General features: G+C 36.8%; 3 protein-coding genes across 3 annotated transcripts in view; 2 read left to right on the plus strand and 1 right to left on the minus strand.

Moving 5' to 3' along the window:
• The first annotated feature begins 1,440 nt into the window (after positions 1–1,440).
• Positions 1,441–9,692, plus strand: LOC306882290 (putative E3 ubiquitin-protein ligase TRIML1). The gene is made up of 6 exons (XM_079436823.1): positions 1,441–1,608; positions 1,706–1,800; positions 5,667–5,891; positions 6,113–6,132; positions 6,673–6,815; positions 7,199–9,692. Exons 2-6 carry the CDS (start codon positions 1,708–1,710, stop codon positions 7,747–7,749), a joined length of 1,032 nt encoding a protein of 343 aa, XP_079292949.1. The 5' UTR covers positions 1,441–1,608; positions 1,706–1,707; the 3' UTR covers positions 7,750–9,692.
• On the minus strand, positions 8,668–15,448 carry LOC306882289 (hyaluronan-binding protein 2-like). The gene is made up of 14 exons (XM_079436822.1): positions 15,292–15,448; positions 14,470–14,602; positions 14,292–14,378; positions 13,592–13,699; positions 13,391–13,507; positions 13,097–13,207; positions 12,305–12,476; positions 11,948–12,042; positions 11,579–11,698; positions 10,733–11,024; positions 9,992–10,134; positions 9,271–9,405; positions 9,043–9,188; positions 8,668–8,940 (listed from the first exon to the last, which is right to left on the minus strand). Exons 1-14 carry the CDS (start codon positions 15,349–15,351, stop codon positions 8,776–8,778), a joined length of 1,884 nt encoding a protein of 627 aa, XP_079292948.1. The 5' UTR covers positions 15,352–15,448; the 3' UTR covers positions 8,668–8,775.
• Positions 15,449–19,695: 4,247 nt separating this feature from the next.
• The window catches only part of LOC306882266 (attractin-like protein 1), a 268,000-nt gene continuing 267,275 nt past the window's right edge, over positions 19,696–20,420 (plus strand). Inside the window, exon 1 of the mRNA XM_079436781.1 lies at positions 19,696–20,371. Coding sequence (XP_079292907.1) covers positions 20,130–20,371 — 242 coding nt within the window. The 5' untranslated portion in view covers positions 19,696–20,129. The remainder of the gene's footprint in view (positions 20,372–20,420) is intronic.

Genomic DNA, 20,420 nt, shown 5'->3' on the forward strand with positions numbered 1-20,420 from the left:
TATATATGTCAGAGGTCGCACGCCTCTGGAGCAACTAGGGGTTAAGTGTCTTGCTCAGGGACACATTGGTGTCTCACAGTGGATTCGAACCCGGGTCTCTCACACCAAAGGCATGTGTCTTATCCACTGCGCCATCACCACCCCGTACACGCTTGTCCACACACATTTAGACAAATGAAAACCAGAGCAGTGGATAAAATCTATACAGCACTAATATAAAATGAGATATAACCTGGGCTCAAGTTTCTAAAATGGTGCAAAAGAGCAATGTTATCCAAAAAGGTTTTTTTTTTTTTACATTTACTAACATTTTCTACCAGTATCGTTTATTTTATTTATTTTAAAATGTATTTCTTTAACCAATTTTTAAAAACTTATTTGTATTTTGTACAATATACTTTTGTATAAACTAATGTTATTATTGATGAAACAATGCAAACTATTGCACAAGCTTTTTTAAATTTGATTGTTTATTGGTTATTTTAATTTCATCCAAATGTATTTATATAATATACTATTGTAATGGTACTACTGAGAAAGGAAAGCAAACTGTACAAATTATTTATTTTTTAAATATATTTTCAAAATGTTTTTGTACAATATATTATTGTACAATTTATTTGAGTTATTTGACATATTTTATAAATGTAGGCTATTTGTACAAAATATTAATGTACAAAAAAAGATACAATTGAAAAATGAATGCAAACTATTTTACAAACTATTTATTTATCTATTTTTTACATATTTTTATTGTATTTGTGCAAAATACAATTGTATGAATTAGGGAATGCAAAATATTGTACAGTACAAACTTACTGTTACAGGAATTGTTTTATGTATATTGGATTGTGTCAGTATGACATCATTATGTTTATCAACATCAACTTTAGCATTATCATCATGTGTCATAAATCTTGTAAACTAGTAGCAAATAATCTGATTCTCCCAAAATGTCCAGCCATGTGCAAGCTCTGCTGCCATCTGGTGGATTCATCTGTGAGCAGGAGCTTAAAGATGAAGATTTGTTCATATTTTTTTATTCTTCTATTCACTCATTCTGTTCTCTTCTTCTCATTGTTCTGAATCGTAGGCCATCCTGCAAGCTGCTGCATGAACTAAAGGCCGTAACTGACCTTCCCATCCTGCATTTCCCAGAATCCACTTGTACTTTGTTTCACTGCCAGTAACATTAATAGCCACATTGTAGAAAGTATACACAGGCTGTATTACAGAACCTGATTGTTATGAATCCACATGGGACAATGTCTCACTATCCACTTCTTTAAATACCACCTCTAAAAATGGCCTGGAGAGGAAGCGGCATGTGAGTGTCCTGTCACAAGTGGCGAGCAGCGCTACAATGACAGATGCATCACAGCGACAAGTCAAGGTGAATGCCATTTATCTCTGGCAGGATCGTGCCACTGTGACCCACCCATGTGATCTGCTTTCAATATTAGTAAAGCATGAGCTCCTTAAAATCTCGCTTGCTGGAACATCTTCAGAGTTGCAAATTACCCCCTAAGGATTTGTGAACGCAACATAAGGACTGTCTCTCAGTCTAACAACTCAGTCCAGCAAAGTGACATGAAAGCTCAGTGTCAGGTAAGTTTCGTGCACTCTTATTTTTAATCCTGAAAATGTCAAAGTTTGCCTGAGTTCTCATGCGTTTTCTTTTTCTTTTTTTCTTTTTCTCAACAAGACATGCAAAAAAATAACGAGGATCATCTCATGAGGCAAAGGGAAGCAATCAGATGCAGACTGAAGAAAATGAATGGCAAGCAAAATGAAATCAAAGTGAGTCTAGTGTGTAAAATAAAATCAAGCGGTTCTTCTTTAAATATATCACAAAAACACATTCCAATATCTGGATCTTATGTACTCTGTAATTATATATATAAAAAAAAAAAAGATTAGAGTAGGTTTTACAAGAAAATACTTTTTTAGTATTTCTGGTTCAATATTCCAAATTTAATTTGATGTGTTCATTGTCATTTCTGTGTAATTATTTGTGTAATTATGGGGTGTTTTTTTATTATTATATATATTAAGCAACAAAAACTAAGCACAAAATCTGTATATTTTCACTATATATAAAAAAATTGAATATCGTGAAAAAGTTAATTTTTTATAACTTCAAAATGTGAAACTTTCATTTACTGTATTTGTGCAAAATACGATTGTATAAATTAAGGAATGCAAAATATTGTACAATACAAATTTACTGTTACAGAAGTAGGACTCGGACAGAGAGATGGATTAATTGACAGGTATTTATTGACAACTAGCGGAGCAACAAGGAGTGAGACAGGTGAGTGGTGATCCTGGAGGTCTTCGGTAATCTGAAATGTTAACTTGAGTGTCTTCTTTTGACAGGAAACTTGGAACAGGAACTGAACACACACCTCACCCGGATGGCAGACTGGGACAGAACACAGGAGCAGACTGACTGGGGATCGCTGGAGAACACTCTCGGGAGGAGACACTGCAGGTAAGTAGACAAGGAGGTAAGTAGTAGGCATAGAGCTGTGATAGCTATGGCAGTCCTCTTCGCATGACCGCGACCGGACACTGGAGTGCTGTGAGGTGTGTGCATTTATGGCATGGCTAATGAGTGGTTCAATGATGTGCAGGTGCGTGTGATCAGTACTCAGGTGAGGGAGTGCACTGTGATTGGCTGGTGACAGAGCCTGGCAGATCTGTGACACTACGTTCCGGATGGCTGGCATGGAACTCTTCAAGTAAGATAGGATAAAGAACATCATCTCTGGGAACCCATGATCTCTCTTGTGGGCCGTAGCCCTCCCAGTCTACAAGGTACTCCAGCCTACCACCACGGCGCCGGGAGTCCAAGATCTCCTTGACTTGGTAGATGGCGCCGTCTTCCAGGATCAATGGGAGAGGGGGTTCCTCCGTCGGGCCAGGCTCTGTGGAGGGAGAAACAGGAGAGTGGTAATGTTTAAGCAGTGAAACATGGAATGTGGGGTGAATTTCTTGCAGGGTAGGCGCATCCTGATGTCCCTGGTTGACAGCCAGACCTTCTATCCAGGTTGGTACTGGGGAGGTTCGGATCTTCGAAGGTCGGCTGGCTTTTGTCGCCTACGCACTGATCGCTGAAGATGGTGGTGAGCAGCGACCCAGACCCTCTCGCTCTCTCGGAACCAGTAGTCTACTGATGGTACATCCGACGGTTCCCCAGACCAGGGGAACATGGGTGGCTGGTAACCGAGTATGCACTGGAACCGGTGGCTGGTTGGTGCAGAGAATTCTGGACGTACTCGACCCAGCCAATGAACTGGTTCCAAGAGTCCTGGCGGCCATGGCAGAAGGTTTGAAGGAATTGTGCTACTTCCTGGATCTTTCTTTCGGTCTGCCCGTTCGTCTGGGGGTGGTATCCGGAGGACAGACTGATGGTCACTCCTAGGAGCTTGAAGAAAGCTTTCCATACCCTTGATATGAATTGTGGTCCAGGGTCAGAGACGATATCCTCAGGGATACCGAAGTATTGGAAGACGTGGTTGAACATCAACTCGGCAGTCTCCATAGCTGTGGGTAAGCCTTTGAGAGGAAGAAGACGACATGACTTAGAAAATCGATCAACGACCACCAGGATGCATGTGTTACCATCGGAGGCAGGTAGGTTCGTAACGAAGTCAACTCCTAGGTGTGACCAGGGCCGATTGGGAACGGGCAGAGGAAGCAGCTTGCCTGCTGGTAAGTGGCGTGGACTGTTGGACATGGCACAGTCTACACAGCCTTGGACGAACCTTCTAACATCTCCGGCCATATTGGGCCACCAGAAGAGGGTGCGAGATGGTGTTGTTAGCCCCTGTGTGGCCAGTGCCCAGAGATGAATGCACAGACTGAATGAGGGGTGTGCGTTGAGCCCTGGGAACATATTGCAAGCCGTGTGGAGTGGCCGTGGAAGCATTGGAGGGGGTGAATGGACTTGAATTCCACTGAATGGGACTTGCGATGATCTTCTCGGGGATGATTGATTCAGGTTCTTCACTAGTTTCTTCCTTGGAGTCATAGAGGCGAGACAGGGCGTCGGCTTTGACATTCTTGGGACCTGGACGGTAAGAATTTGTGAAATTAAAGCGTGTGAAAAAGAGGGCCCATCGGGCTTGACGAGGTTTCAGTCTCTTGGCCTCTCTCAGATATTGCAGGTTCTTGTGATCGGTGAGAACTGTGAAGGGATGTTGTGCACCCTCCAACCAATGCCTCCACTCTTCTAGGGCCAATTTAATTGCCAGAAGTTCTCTGTTACCTATATCGTAGTTTCTTCGAGCCGGGCTGAGCTTGCGAGAGAAGGCACATGGATGGAGTTCAGAAACGTGCTGGTATAAACCCAACACAAGCGTTGACTCAAGCGGCCGCGATCAGCTCCGGTTCCCATGTCTGAGCCATGACGCGCCGCAGACTTGTGCAGAGCGGATCGCGAGTGAACGATCATTCCTTCCTCTGTACTATTAGTTTTAACGCTAATAAACATGACTGAACATCTCATGCCTCATGTAATCGCTCAATCAGTGTTTCAACAGCGGAAAGATTTTAACAAAACAGCGTGGAAATAAAATGTCACGTAACATTTCATTTACCTCAGCAAGTCATCAGTGTCCACAGCACAGCTAGTTAGTTCACTAGCGAAATGAAGTCTAGAGAGGAGCAAGTCATCAGTGTCCACAGCACAGCTAGTTAGTTCACTAGCGAAATGAAGTCTAGAGAGGAGCAAGTCATCAGTGTCCACAGCACAGCTAGTTAGTTCACTAGCGAAATGAAGTCTAGAGAGGAGCAAGTCATCAGTGCCCACAGCACAGCTAGTTAGTTCACTAGCGAAATGAAGTCTAGAGAGGAGCAAGTCATCAGTGTCCACAGCACAGCTAGTTAGTTAGTTCACTAGCGAAATGAAGTCTAGAGAGGAGCATTTCGCTAAATATTACACCATATACTCATTATATTGTCCCAAACCTGTTAGTCTTAATTATTTAATGTATGTTTAAATTAATCTGTTATGAAACATGCTATGACAGCCAGTGTGTAATTGTATATAGGCCTATTTTAACAAATAGCCTAGAAATTGTATGAATTGTATAAAGTTAATTTAAAAACTGCATTATGTGCAATTTACATGTTTGCATATAATTTAGTTTTTTAAAGTTGAGTGTTGATCGTCTATTTAAAAATATATAGTAATTAAATTTAAGTTTGGGTTAAGTTGTTAGGCCTAATTGTAACCTTATAATGTAAAAGGGTTCCCTATAGTTTTAAGCATAAGCTGAGGTAGATTTTTATCACTAAGAAATTTTAAACTATAACTGAATGTATTTAAAGAAAGAGCAACTTATTCAGTAAAAAACTACAAAAAACGTTTTTCGTTTTCCCCCTGCTGAAATCATACCGAACCGTAACATTAAAACCGAAGTACCAAACCATCATATTTGTGTACCATTGCACCCCTAGTATATATTAAAATATAAAATTTATAATTTTCACAATAGTTCTACTGTATTTTTAATCAAATAAATGCAGACTTTGAGAGCATAAGAGACTTCTTTCAAAAGCAAAAAAAAAAAAATTGTCTTAAATTAAAGTGAAATACAATTAATCTATATTTTACTGGATTACCCAATTGAATCTAACCATTTCCCCATCTTCCTCAGTCAAAGTCCTCTGCAATGAGAGAAAGTATAGTTAAGAAGTATGAAGAAATGCGGAGAGTACTGGAGGAGGACTGTAGGATCACTCTGTCCCTGCTGGAGATGGAGGAGATGGCTGCAGTTCGAGCGCTGGACAACCTCATTGAGGCGAACTGCGTCCTCCTCAGAGACATTGAGGTTCAGCTGAATGAAGGGATGATGGACAGTGACATACAGCTTGGTGACACGGTGAACCTTTTATCAGGAGAACAATAGACAGGCCAATTGTCATGAATTCTTTTTATTTCTATTTGTTGTACCTCAATCTACCATGGATGATATGGGCTGTCATTATATAAAAATATCATGAACAGACTAATAATTCAAATGACCAACAATGCATGGTGAAACCTACCATCCCTGCAACATAATACATTCTCATTTTATATTTCTGCCTCTCTCTCTCATAGGTCACAACGTATGAGGACAGGTATGTATATTTAGAATCGCACTTAAGAGAGATTGTTTTGTCACTATGTCAGGCATTCTAGCCTTCACTGGCACTAGTGAATGACTCAACTGCAAAGGCATTTTGATTGTTGATCATGTTTGTCAGCATCCAGTTCATGTTTAGGTTTATTTAATGTGCTGTTATGAACACTGTTTAGCTTACTGGAACAAACATTCTTAAATGATTTCATTCATTCTATAGCTGGATGGGCTCATTGAGTTTACATGAACAAAAATATTCTGATAGCACTCAAAATTTAGTGAGTAGATTCCAGTTACTCTTAATTCAGTGAGGATTCATTGAATTACAGTGGCAGTAAAGACATTTATAATGTTACAAAAGATTATTACACAATTATTACACAATATTATTGTTTTTATGGTATTTTTGATCAAATGTATTTAATCAAATGTAATTATCAAATAGTAATTCTAGTTACTAACCTTAAACTCAATATAAGCCTCAACATTTATATAGAGGACAGGTGTTATCTTGTGCTGATCTACTTTCTGTTGGCAGGGTGTTGGAATTGCTAACAGCGACTGACCCAGGTCTCATAAAACTTGATGAGGGCAAATCAGATCAGCTACTGGGCCTCACCAACAATTTGCTACTGTTTATCCGCTCACAGATCCCCATCGCTAAGAGGCTGCTGAAGAGTTGTGAGTAACTGTCAATAGCACATAAAATCGATGATCATTTGCCTGAACAATTTGCAGTAAATAAATTTGACTTTTTTTAGCTCACGGACAAAAAAATTACAATAGAGTTCCATATTCTTTCAAATATATAAACCATAAGGGGACATTCACACAGAATGTGTGAAAATGTGCATTTTTTTATAATTAAACATTTTAACTAGAGCGCCTTGTTTGTAGAATACCTTGTCATGCACAAGACACCGCAAAAGATGCTAAACGCAACATCAAAGATGTCTGTCTAGCGTGTTTACGTAGAAAAACTATGGAAAAGTAGCACCGTGGAATGAAAAAGTTCATTCTTTGTGAACAGTTAGGGTAGTTTTGGACACATCTTCATTTTGCAGATTCTTCAGAAGTGGTCCTGGACCCTTCCACTGCCCATCCCAAGCTGATTATTTCATCTGAAGGGGACTGTGCCACTTTCACAGATGTATGGCAAGATGTCCCTGAGCATGAGGGACGCTTTGACACCACCCTCAATGTCTTGAGCGTCCAATGCTGGGATTCTGGTCGCCATTACTGGGAGGTAGACGTGAGTGGAAAGATCTACTGGGAACTGGGTCTCACCTACCCATCCATCTCAAGAAAAGGCCAAAAGGAGGACTGCTGGTTGGGCCGGCATGCTGAATCTTGGTGTCTGGAGTACTTTGACGGAGACTACAATGCTTGGCATGGAGGTACTGCTCATCCTTTGCCCATTTCCACCTGCTTCCATCGGATAGGGATCTACTGCAGCTTTCCTGGAGGTCTGGTGACATTTTTAGGGGTGGATAGCATGACGCCGCTCTACTCTTTCTGTGCTGGAACATTTACAGACTCTCTACACCTGGCTCTTTGTCCAGGTCATGATCTTCAGGGGACAAACTCAAAGCCTGTTAAGATCTGTCGATCCTAATCATATTTCAAACTCATACCCCGTGCTTAAATGCACATTGTAGAATTTAGAAGATAAAGTAGGCCTTCCTAGCACAGGGTTGTTTGATTTCACTCTGACTTTGTGTAGATTAGATTTGTTAGTTTGTATTTTCCAGAGCTAAAAATTAATTATAACAGGTTATTTTTTGTAGAGTAACAGTATATTCAACTGTGCTGAAAACCTTCAGCAAATGTGATTTAATTCATAATCAGTTAGAAGAATCAGCACTTCAAAATGGTGGGATAAAAGGTATGCAAATACATATGCATGCCATACACTACCTTTCAAAAGTATGTGGTTAGCAAGAATTTTAATGTTTTTGAAAGAACCCTCTTAAACTCACCAAGGCTGAATTTATTTGACAAAAATACAGTAAAAAAGCAATATTGTGAAACAGTTAAATAACAGTTTTCTATTTTAACATATTTTCAAAATGGATTTTATTCCTGTGATGGCAAATTTGAATTCCAGCATCATTACTCCAGTCTTCAGTGTCACATGATCCTTCAGAAATCATTCTGATTTGCTCAAGAAACATTTATTATTATTATCGATGTTGAAAAAAAATGTGCTGCTTAATAATGTGTGGAAACTGAGATACATTTATTTCAAAAGTATTTTAAAAGTTCAAAAGAACAGCATTTATTTGAAATAGAATTTCTTTGTAACATAATTAAGGCCATTACTGTAATTTTCAATCAATTTAATTCATCCTTGCAGAATAATTAATGTATTAATTTCTTTAAAAAAAAATGCTGACTTTTTTAGGACTCCAAATGTTTTAGTGTAAAGCTAACTAGAACTGTAACTGGAAGATATTTGTGTATTTTAAAATTCTAATAAAATTAAGTATTTATCCCAATGTCACACACTGAAGGAGAAAAAAAAGAATTCCACAATGGAGAAGATTTTTTAATTCATCAAAAGAATTATCTCAAACTTTGCTGGTAGATCAGAGTACACAACAGAAAACACTGTGGCTGTGGCTAATATTTCATGGATATGCTACTGTGGGACACTAATTTTTTCATTGATCCAATCCAAATATTTAAGGACTCTGGTGTAGACACCAGGCTTGTTCTTCTCCCCACAACTGTCTCCCCAGCTCACTATACCATAGATATAGTGTGTTTGATTTCTCTCACAGGTTAAAGGCCCACCAGAGTCACCCTGCCAGAAAGAGAGTTGAATGTTAATGTCATTATTGTTACAGCACTACCATCTCTTTTTAATTTTAGTAAACAACATTATACAGTTAAAATGATGACCCACCTGACAGGAGTCTACTCCTCCCTTGAGATAGCCAGCACAAAACATGCCGTCATCCAGCAAAGATGCATATACTTTATTGCTGGAACAAGCCTGCTGAGAAATCAGCAAAACCTGTGCATCAAGCAAATGTACAGAGCCATACTCTGCTACAGACAGGAAGGAAAAGAGAACAGATTCAGTCCTTTCATAGTTCAACACAAATTCAGAAATAGACATATGAAAACATACACGTCTCCGTGGCTCCCCATCCAGAAATTCTGCATTCTGTTCCATCTGCAAAAGGTTCTTTGGGCAAGCAGGCGGCCTTCACAAACTGAGTTTCCTTAGCACATTCTCCATTAGTAGCTTTCAGTTTTAATAGAGCTACACCACAAGAAAGAATAAAAAAAATAGAAAATACAAGAAAATAAAAAGTATAGACAGTTTGTTGAGCTTCTCGTGATTTGTATTACCAAATAGCCAGATTAATTGCATAGGATCTAAACAATAATGTGAACATATTAACATTTTTGAGTTTTTTTGTTTTCTTTTGAAATTCTTATTCTTATCTGGCTTTTATTTTGAAATTCTTGTTGCCTTGTCTGTGCTTTTTCTTGTTTCTGTCTTGTGTGTTTCTGGAAATTTTGCCTAAATAAAGAATCCTACAGCAGAGCTTTTAGATCAATTGTTTTCTTTGTATGAGACACCAACAATACATTATGGGTATTTTCTTGTACACTACTTATTGCAGTGTATTATGGGTTTGAATGAGTACATTACATAATTTAAACTAAAAATGTACTATAAGCTGATATGAACAATTTTGGCCACAGCTAAGAAAAGGAAACACGACCTTCAAAATAAAAGCCTGATGAGTTGAAGAACAGAAAGCATTAAAATAAAATGTAAAATCTATAACACTTATCATTATTAAAATCCTGTTTGTGCAAATGAATGTCCACATACTCACCAATATCATTGTAGACAACATCAGGGGTTTCCTTGAACTTCTCATGGATGATAGTGTCCTCAACCTGCACAGTCTGATCCGTTTGCTCCTTTTGTATCAAATTTTGTCCTCCCAATATAACTCTGTATTCGTGCTTTTTATCACTGGACATACAAGAAAAGATAATTAAACTAAGCTATGCCAGGTGAAAAAACAAGTACACCATAATGTACTTAAAGTGCACTTGAATGTACTAGTGAATGAAAGATGGGTTCAAGTGTACTACAAGTGGTAACTAAATAATTTTTTTAAATACAAAGATATTATGTTAAAAGAGCATTTTAGTTCATATTCATGGTGTCTCAAAATAGCACAGCTGAGTACTCTTAGATGATCTTAAGTTTATCTTAAGAAGTACTAAAGTATAATTTTTAGTACATTAAGTACAAAATTAGTGCGTGAAAATAGAGCACTTTAAATACATTATGAAAGTGTACTTGTTTTTCACCTGGGATTTTTAGTTTTAATGTGAAACTAAATATATAGTTATGAGAAAATTTTCCAGTTTATTCACCACCACAAAACATTTAATATTGAAATAATGCAGATAAGAAGTCAGATTTAATATCAAAAGCTCTTAAATTACCAGCAGGGAAATATAAACCGAAGCGGTTAACAGTGATCATGGATTGAGTTTTTGAATTGTTCTGTGTTCATTGGTTGGATCAGGTACTTTAATACTGTACTAAAGGCCATACTTACATACAGTGGGCAGCAGTCAGCACCCAACAAGACTTGATAAGGGTGCCTCCACAGATGTGTCTGTACTCTTGGATGGATCCTTTAGGCTTAACCTGTACTGATACTTGCCATGGATGGGCTCCAGGAATAGCTTTAAGACCCCCATAAATCCGGTTTAGTTGTTTTTTCGGATCAGGTTTACCACAGGTAAGAAAATCCCTTGTTAAACTATAGTTCTTTGGTAATGTGGTTGGTGGGACAGGAGTAGTGGTTATTTGGGCTGAACTGGTGCTCTCTGGGGTTATGCTGCCATCTGGTAGGTGACATTTGTGGAAACAGTGCAAAGTATGAGGATTTGTATAGACTAGAGTTTGACATTGCTATAAACAGCTGTTCAATAAACAAGTTAATATTAAGTCACTTAAATTTTAGACATAATATTGACAATTAAGACAGGAATACACTACACGACTTGCCCTGATTTACAGTCTGGGGGAGCAGCAGTGGCATTAAATGAAGGCCACATTTCACCGAAATGTCTCTAAAGCAACTGCACCTTAGATCAGTGCTTTGAATGCATTGGTTGAATAAATGATTCTATGATTCACTCATAAGTCACTTATTACCACCTACTTATGATCAATTGGAGTGATACAAACAAAGTCCTAGTGCTGTTGGACTGGAGTACTCCTGAAGTGTCTCTCAGCAAATTAAATTCAAAACAACTAACTAACAACTTTTGTCACTCGTTAAAGTGACAAAAAAAAAAAGAAGTGGTAAAGTGGTAATTGTGATCAGTTTCTGAAGATATTTTAAAGACAATCAGTCACCAGACATGGCATCTGGGTAATGATGAGAAAGTCTTGCCTGTCTTAGCTGGTATGGTTGATTGGAGAGTAGTTCCTTTTGGTGGAATACTGTCTGTGAATGCAGCTGTGGTGGGTTGAGCTCCAGCAGTGGTGGACACCATTTTAATGGTAGTTGTTGCTGTGGAAAAAGCGCAGCATGTGAGTAATAGCTAAAAATGGAATTCGATGCAGGTTTAGCAATGTTAAATCATGTAATTTAATACATCTACAGGGTTCAAATATATTATTCTTGATTTATTCATTCAAATGACTCTAATGGCCACAGAATCTAAACGGATAAAGGCTGCTGTGTTTGTGTTGTTGAGTTAGAGTTCATTATGGAAAAGTTTTAGATTATAAACCACACTGTCTTTATCATTATTCTTACCAGGTGTGGGACATTTTCTGACATCACAATAATCCCATCGCAGTTTGTTGTCCTTCTTTATAAAACACCATGGCTTCTTATCTCCGTCAGGGTTTCTGTAATGAAGGATTTGCAGTTGAGTTGAGGGTTACTATGATTAACACACTCAAGCCCAGCTGTATACATGTGTTTTTGTGCATGTGTACATATACAGTGCATTACAAAAATCTGGCATTAAAATAAACTAATGTAAACATGTTAATTGAAGTTTTAGGATTCAAAAAATGCTAAATGTTTTCACATACAATGAATGCACTACTTCTAGGTCAATAATTAAATATGTGAGTCCCAGGCTTTCAGTCTCCATATGTTTGTAACCTGCAGAAGTTATGCGGTCCCAGGCCTTCATTAGATGCAAATGCCACTGAAGGAAAAGCTCCTCTATCCAGAACGAACTCAGAGTTCCAGTCGAGACACTCATCCCCATCATCTGTCTCAGACACCTTCCCTCTGTATGACTGTCCATCCCCCTCATAGCAGTCATCGGGGCCTGAGGATACAGTCACAGCATAGTATGATTGTGTGTTTATGTTGTTGTCATGTTTCAAGAAAACCATAAAACAAAAAATATCACTGAAAAGAACCTTTGAGATCCTCATGACAATGTGTCAAAGTAAAGTTCAGATTCATACATCAAATGGTATGGCCCACAGAAAACCACACGGCATTCATAAGTAAAAAAAAATCGTATGATATTGTAAAAAAAAACAAAAAAAAGACTTCAAATATATGACAATAATAATAGTGTAAATTCAAATTTAACCACAAAAATTTTATTAACTCTAAATTACACTGCTTGACATTTTTAATACATTTTATAGCAATTTTTTGTTATAAGGATTACATTTCTAAGAAATGTACACTTTTTAAACATGCAATTTGTTTCTTAAATATTTTTCTTTAATTGAACTGAAAAAAATGAAAAAGTATTAAGAAATATGAAAAAGTACTAAAAAAAAAGAACACATTTTTCTCAGTAACATTTTTCTCAGACAACATTTGACATTTTATAGTTAAGTATAAAGTGCCAAAAGAATATTAAAAAATTATCTTTTAAACACAAATTCATCCAAGTAAAAAAATGCAATGTCTCTGTAATTATACACTCACCTACTTGACAGTATTGTCCACTGTAACCATCCGGACAGATGCAATCAAAATCACCCTCGTCTACAACACATCTGCCATTATTCTGACAAGGGCTTGGATTACATGGAAGAGCTAAACAAAAAAACATAAATCATAAACAGAGCACATGCAACCTATATATCTTCATTACATAGAAATCTGATTTAGTTGTTTGACGAGTTTTACTCTTTGGTCTGAGCATTCTAGAACCAAATCAGTTTGTTTGCTAAGAAACAGTGGCTTGGTGCAGCATGAGTTCAGTGCTGTATGTCTTACTTGATCTGCAGTTTGGTGGAACAAATGGTGGAATACACTTGCACTTATAGTAGGGAGGAGATGGGGTCAGAAGACACAGTCCTGCCCCACAGGTTCTCCTGTTACAAACCCTTTTCCCTAAAACAAACATCAAATGCTTCTCAAAACTCAAAACTTCAGCGGTCTATATAAATGAGCAGGTGGTGTGAAGTTAACTCATACCTCTCTCGCATCTTCTACCTACGAACTGCTCTGGGCATTTGCATTTGAATTTATCTCTCTTTTCTTCACACTCCCCACCATTCAGGCATGGATTTGGCCTGCATTTTCCTGAATAACCAAAAGGGGAAATGTTTATTTGCCTTTATTTTAGCTGATATCAATTTGGCAGAACATTTGTAATGCTTTGATAATACAATAAAAACTGTAATATTGTGAATATTGTGATTTGTTTTTAAATTATTATTATTGGAAGATATTTTAAAACATAATTTATTGCAGTAATGGCAAAGTTGAATTTTCAGTAGCTATTACTCCAGTCTTCAGTGTCACATGATCCTTCAGAAATCATTCTAATATGCTGATGTGGTACTCAAGAAACATTTCTTCTTCTTCATCATCTTATTATTATTATTATTATCAATGATGAAAACATCAGTGCTGAGGAAGCCATGCTATTATTTTCTTCAGGATACAGCAGCATTACAGCAATACAACAGCATTTATTTGAAATCAAAGATCTTTTGTAACATTAGAAATGTCTTTACTGTTACTTTTTATTAATTTAATGTGTCCTTGCTGGATAAAAGTATTAATTTCTTCTAAAAAAAAAAAAAAAAAAAAAAAATACTGACCCAAATGGTACCAAATGTATATGGTAGTATACACAATATGAGGAAGAAATCTGTTTAATGAATCATACCTCTTAGACCTTGAAGCTCAAACAGCCAATCGTTTGCATCGTCATCATCATCAGAGTCATCTGTGCTTTCAAACTCAGCCCTCAGGCCTGATATCATAAGTTGTAAATTGGACATTGGACGCAAAGACATATAAATATGGATATGTTTTATATTTTAACCCAAAGGGTGACCACTTACTCGCCAATCTTTCTTTGCCTCTCTTTACCTGATGTTTACCACCAGGCCTCCCATGTTTATCCTGTGGTCCGTGCTTAGCATGGTGCCCATGTTTACCACGCTCCTCATGCTTATCGTGTTTCTCTTTCTTCAACTGTTGAGAGGTGAAAAACTTGCTCAGAAAATGCATTCTTTTATCAAGATCAGCTAAATGTGATTCAAATCTGATATTCAAACATTAGACAGTATGAATACAAATTACACACTGTAATTTGACCTCGACCATAATTTGACCAATTACAAAGCAAAACATAATACGTGACCCTGGACCACAAAAACAGTCGGGTCAATTTTTTTAAATTGAGATTTATACAACATCTGAAAGCTGAATAGACAAGCTTTCCATTGATGTATGGTTTGTTAGGACAATATTTGGCCTAGGTACAACTATTTGAAAATATGGAATCTGAGGGTGCAAAAAATAAATAAATATATATATTGAGAAAATCGCCTTTTAAGTTCCAAATTCCAAATGAAGTCCTTAGCAATACCTATTACTAATCAGTTTTGATTACGGCAGGAAATTTACAAAATATCTTCATGGAACATGATCTTTACTTAATATCCTATTTTTCACATAAAAGAATTATCGATCATTTTGACCAATACAATGTATTGTTATTGCTACAATATACCTGTACTACTTAAAATTGGTTTTGTGGTCACATATAGCATCACTTAATTTTCATCCAGATGAAAAATCTGTTATGTACAACAATGCATTTAAAAAATAACAGAAGTAATGATGCTGTGGTATATCAGCATATAACTGTTCATACACACCTGTGCAGGGATAATGACAGCAAAGAGAAAGAGGAGCAGCAGACACAGCTTGAGATTCATGCTGGCCGTTAGTCTCTGAAGCAATGACACTCTTTAGTTCTGCTCTAAATCGTACTTCGCATATAAGGTCAGTGTCCTGTGAGTGTGTGGGTGTTTGTGGGTTTATGTCTATACAAGTGTGTGTGAATGGTTAACAGGCATACAAGCTTATGTGGGTCTGTGTAATGGACAAAAGTCAAACCACTTATTTATGGATTTCAAAAGTCTTATCTTTAGTTTATCTATACTTAGGTGCAGCATGTACAGTCTGCTACATTTTTTTGGACCATGTATTTTACTTTCAAAATACATTAAAATGTGGCTGTCGCATTATTAAGAGAGGCTAAATAATTAAATGAGCGGTAATCATATCAGCAAATTTCTGCAGAGAAGGTTTCTGGATTATTGGATATGCTGGCAGGTCACAGATCATATTGACAAAGTGGGATACTGTTTGTTTCATTGCAGACTTTGTCCGAAGTGTGGATTGTGAGAGGTCATGCTTTTTCAAAGGTAAAAGGCAAAAAGTATACCACATGATTTTCTTTCTTCAGTTTCTTTCTTTCTTTTTCTTTTTTTTTTTGCATGTCTTTGAAAGTTGACAAAAACTATTATTTTTTATGATGAAACATTTGCGAAAGATATGTTGCTTGCAATAAATAAATAAATAAATAAAAGTATTTTGTCAATTATTTTGAGTAGCCATCAATGAAAACAGATGGTCTATAACAACACCAACCAGCAGGGGTAATTAGCCATGCTATTGCAAGACTTTGGCCCCGTTTGCTTCTGACTAACAAAATAAACTTCTGTTATTAATTACTCACCCTCACGTCGTACCAAACCCGTAAGACCTTCGTTCATCTTCGGAACACAAATTAAGATATTTTTGAAGAAATCTGAGAGCTTTCTGACTTGCAACGGACACGTTCGAGGCCCATGTGGTGGTTGCATAGCTGTCTATGCAGGGTCAGAAAGCTCTTGGATTTCATCAAAAATATCTTAATTTGTGTTCTGAAGATGAACGAAGGTCTTACAGGTTTGGAGCGACATGAGGGTGAGTAATTAATGACATAATTTTAATTTTTGGCTGAACTATCCCTTTAAGAGTAACACAAAACTCCTCATTGCTTTCTTTTCCATCTGGACAATCTGAATTAAACAAATCATCAATGTACCAAATATATTCTTATCTAAATATATTGTCATATTCTCAAATGTCCAATATATTCTCTGTCGTCTGTCTCTACTTTCATTCTACTAGTCTCGTGCATGTTAAAAGTAGTTTAGTGTCCCTACAGCACCTTCAGTATCTCACCACACGAGGGCGCTAGAATATCTTAATATAATATCATTTATTCATATGAAAGCCCTATAAAAACAGTCACCACTGAACTACAGCTTATTATATATAAATTGCATAAGTGGATGTCATGTAACATTACAGCTAAAATTATAAATTCATTTTTTATGGTAGCCTTTAGAATACACACATCACTCTAACACATATTTATAGGGTACTTAAATAAATGATACAGCACCTACACATCTTTATTATATCCTGGTAAAACACTTCATAGACAGCCTATGTAACGTATTTTAACACTAGACACATAAACATACACACTGCCATTTCTTCAGTGTTGTTTTCAGCTCCAGCTGCACATCATTTCTGCATCAGTAACGTGATAAAGACTAGGATGAAACAGTGCAACCTCCCTCTCTCTGGATCATAGTTTCTGTTATTGTGCAATAGATGATTGTTTAGGTCTGGTGACAGTGATGGTGTTGTATGTGTGTTTAATCTGAGTTACTATTTTCTAAATGTAGGTTTAATAACAACATAAAATAAAAATTTAAAGTAAATCCATGAAGCTAGAAAGAATGGTTTTATAGTGATTTCATGAACAGAGAGAGACAATGAATTTGATGTAGAAAGAAAAAAAAAAAAAAGAAGATTAGGAACATTCTTGACTAAAGAGCAGGTCAGCTGTTTGAGCCCCCGTTACACAGGCAGAAGGAGGATTCTGCCCCTCACTAGCTCACACAACAGAAGAGAGAGAGTGTGTTCTGCAGTCAGATTGTTCTACAGATGGTTGGCTCTATTGCATAATCTGTTTCTGCTATAAATCGTTTACAGAATGTGATATCACATGTTTATCCTCCTAGTCAAGAGTTCCACAACCACTTCCATTGCAGGTGCTTTGGCTAATGTATTCACTATGACCTACTTAAAGTTATCCAAGAGGGAAAACCTAAAACACGACAAAATAAACCAAAACTGTCTCATGGGCCTTGTATTTTAAATGAACCACATTTAATACTTGTGAGTCTGACAACCATTTTAGTTTCTTTTTATTAGCTATTATATATTACATTGCCGTTTACAAGAGTACTGAGGCCTGGGTTTGCTGTCATTCTTCAGTGTGTTTTGCATGTGTTCATGACTTACTTTAACATCTAAACTGATATGAAATTTGCTCAAATTTCAGCTGGCAAATCTTCAAATGGCAGTCCCTGTTACAGCAGCCCATAAAGTCTGGTTTTGCTTCCCATGCCCTGAAATCAACCTCAATTATGTCCCTTTCTAGTGGGACAGCCAGGTTACATAAAATGGTACAAATATGGCTAATATCAAAGTTTTTCCTTATTATGAATGCAAAGGATACCACATTTCTCTGTTTTCCTTGGTTTCTATCAACAGAGCCAATCTAATTTTCCTGAGAGAGAAAGAGCAGTTCTCCCGAGTGAGATCATTTTATTTCTCTCCCACTGTGAGTGTGCAGTGGAGAGTATGGCCTTCTGAGAATGTTGTTGACTTCTTACCCAGATGATAATACATCTTTATTTGTCTATACCTGGCATACAGTCATTTTCTGTTGTCCTATGTAATGATCACTGCAAATGATTCCCTGCAAAAGCACAATGAAACTTCAGTGTCAACAAATTAAAGGAATGGAAATAATATTTTATAACACTGTTTATTTGCTGCAAAAAGAAGAACTTCAGCAATAAACTTTTAAATAATTTCTTTATTTATTCATATGATGGTTTACTTTATTTTGTGAACAGATGTATAGAATTTGTCCAGAAGAGTTGATGACATTACCTCCCTGCAAACTTAGTGCATAGGACTATATCTTCAATACTCCAGAATGATCTGCATCTTAATTTGGATATGCCAAATTATGCCAGTTATTCCAAATGTGACATTATTAATATGCTGTTTACATGACAACTTCTAATTCACATATTATTTCATACAGGAGACACAGAACATCATCATCCTCAAAAAACAGTATAACTTCATGCTTCTAGGCCTGTTTTGAGGAAACGTAAGAGGTATTAAACTCAGAGAAGTGAACAATAGATAATTTAGCAGATAAACAATCTAAAATAAATATTCTGATCCAGAAATATGACTCATATTTCTCAGGAGATGTTGATGTTTGTTTGAGACATAAACATTCCAGTTAGCCTAATGATTTATTGACAGTAGTAGTAATGTATTTGCTAGCATTTTACTTATTAAATACCATAAACGAAAACTATTTAATTTTTATTTATAAATATTCAACAAAAAACAAAAAAACACTTACTAATTAGAAATGTTGCCTTGACAGCTAAATGCAATAAGGAACTAAAAGTACTATATCTAAATTTAATTTAAAAAAATAAATGAATAAATATCGCTAAATATAAAAACCATATAAAAACTATATAAAATTACCACATAAAAGATTATTTATAATATTAAATTTAAAATGCAACAATAAAAGCGTTTTGAAATTCAAAATATCAATTATGCTTGCATAAATAATAATTAATAACACTGCTACATTGCTCTAGATCAATAAGAAGAAAAGAGAGAGAGAGAGAGAGAGAGCGAGAAACAACGTTTATGTTGAAAATACTGACAAAATATTTTTGTATTCCGCAGAATAAATAATGCATACAGGTTTGGAACAACATGGGGTGAGTAAATTATAACAGAATTTTCTGTTTTTTTTTTTTTGTGGAATATCCCTTTAAGTTGTGACCTTAACAAAACAGCCAAAAACTGCATGGTCTCTTAAAGCTTCCGTACCTCCCCCAAAAATATCTGTATTGCACGAAACCACAACTCTCATGATGACCCGCTTGACGCGATGTTCTGCACAACTCAATGCTTGGAATAGGGCGCTATCGCTTTAAATGTAAGACGACTAGTTTCCTATCCTACTATGATAAAGGATCGGCTCTTGAATATTAATTGCGTCACGTGACCGACAGAATGCTCGAGGAAGGTTAACAAGCAACGTCAGCGTAAGCTACTTAATATTCATAAGCCAGACCTTTTCCGTAGTGAGATTCGGCATTGGCTTTGGCTCTAGGCTCAGCAGGAGCAGCAGCGGGGAACTGCACATTGTTTTGGATGGGAGTTGCGCTGTCATTCTCCTCCGAGCGCATCTCTGAGAGAAACAAAGGCGAGACTTATTGTTTGAGAAGGCATGCTGAAATCATTTTTGCGACTATGGATGCACAGTTTAACATGACTGCACATCTGTATCTCAGATGTCGCTATTTTTTGGAATGACACGGTTTTGGACGCCAAGGCTTTTTTTTTTGGTATAACGCACTAAAGTAAATGCTTTATCTCGAGAACTGACTGGAGAAAGTTACGTTACATATTGGAGATAATAAATCCATGCATTGTGACAATGACAAACTATAAATTGTAACGAAACTACGAGGAGTGTAGAATTCACAGTTTAAAAGCTAAAGTCTAATGAAGACTTAGATCAGAGGAGATCAGGAGGATGGATTTTGGCAGAAGAAGAATGTCTCCACGCTTCTCCACGAGGTGTTTCCTATGTAGGACTCAGGAGCTCAGGACCTACCTGTTCACGTTTATGGTGTTTTACCTGTTAGTGTGCACTGAAGGATCTTATTCTAAAACCTGTGATAAAAACTGCATATTTGGAAGATGTATCAATGGAACTTGCGTCTGTGAACGGGGATGGGCTGGGGATCAATGTCAACACTGCCAAGGGAGATTCAAGTAAGTAAAGCTTTCCCCTCCGTGTAACAGGTTCATTGTTTGCAAACAT

The sequence above is a fragment of the Barbus barbus genome (genome assembly GCF_936440315.1).
Source record: "Barbus barbus genome assembly, chromosome: 16".
Taxonomy (NCBI): domain Eukaryota; kingdom Metazoa; phylum Chordata; class Actinopteri; order Cypriniformes; family Cyprinidae; genus Barbus; species Barbus barbus.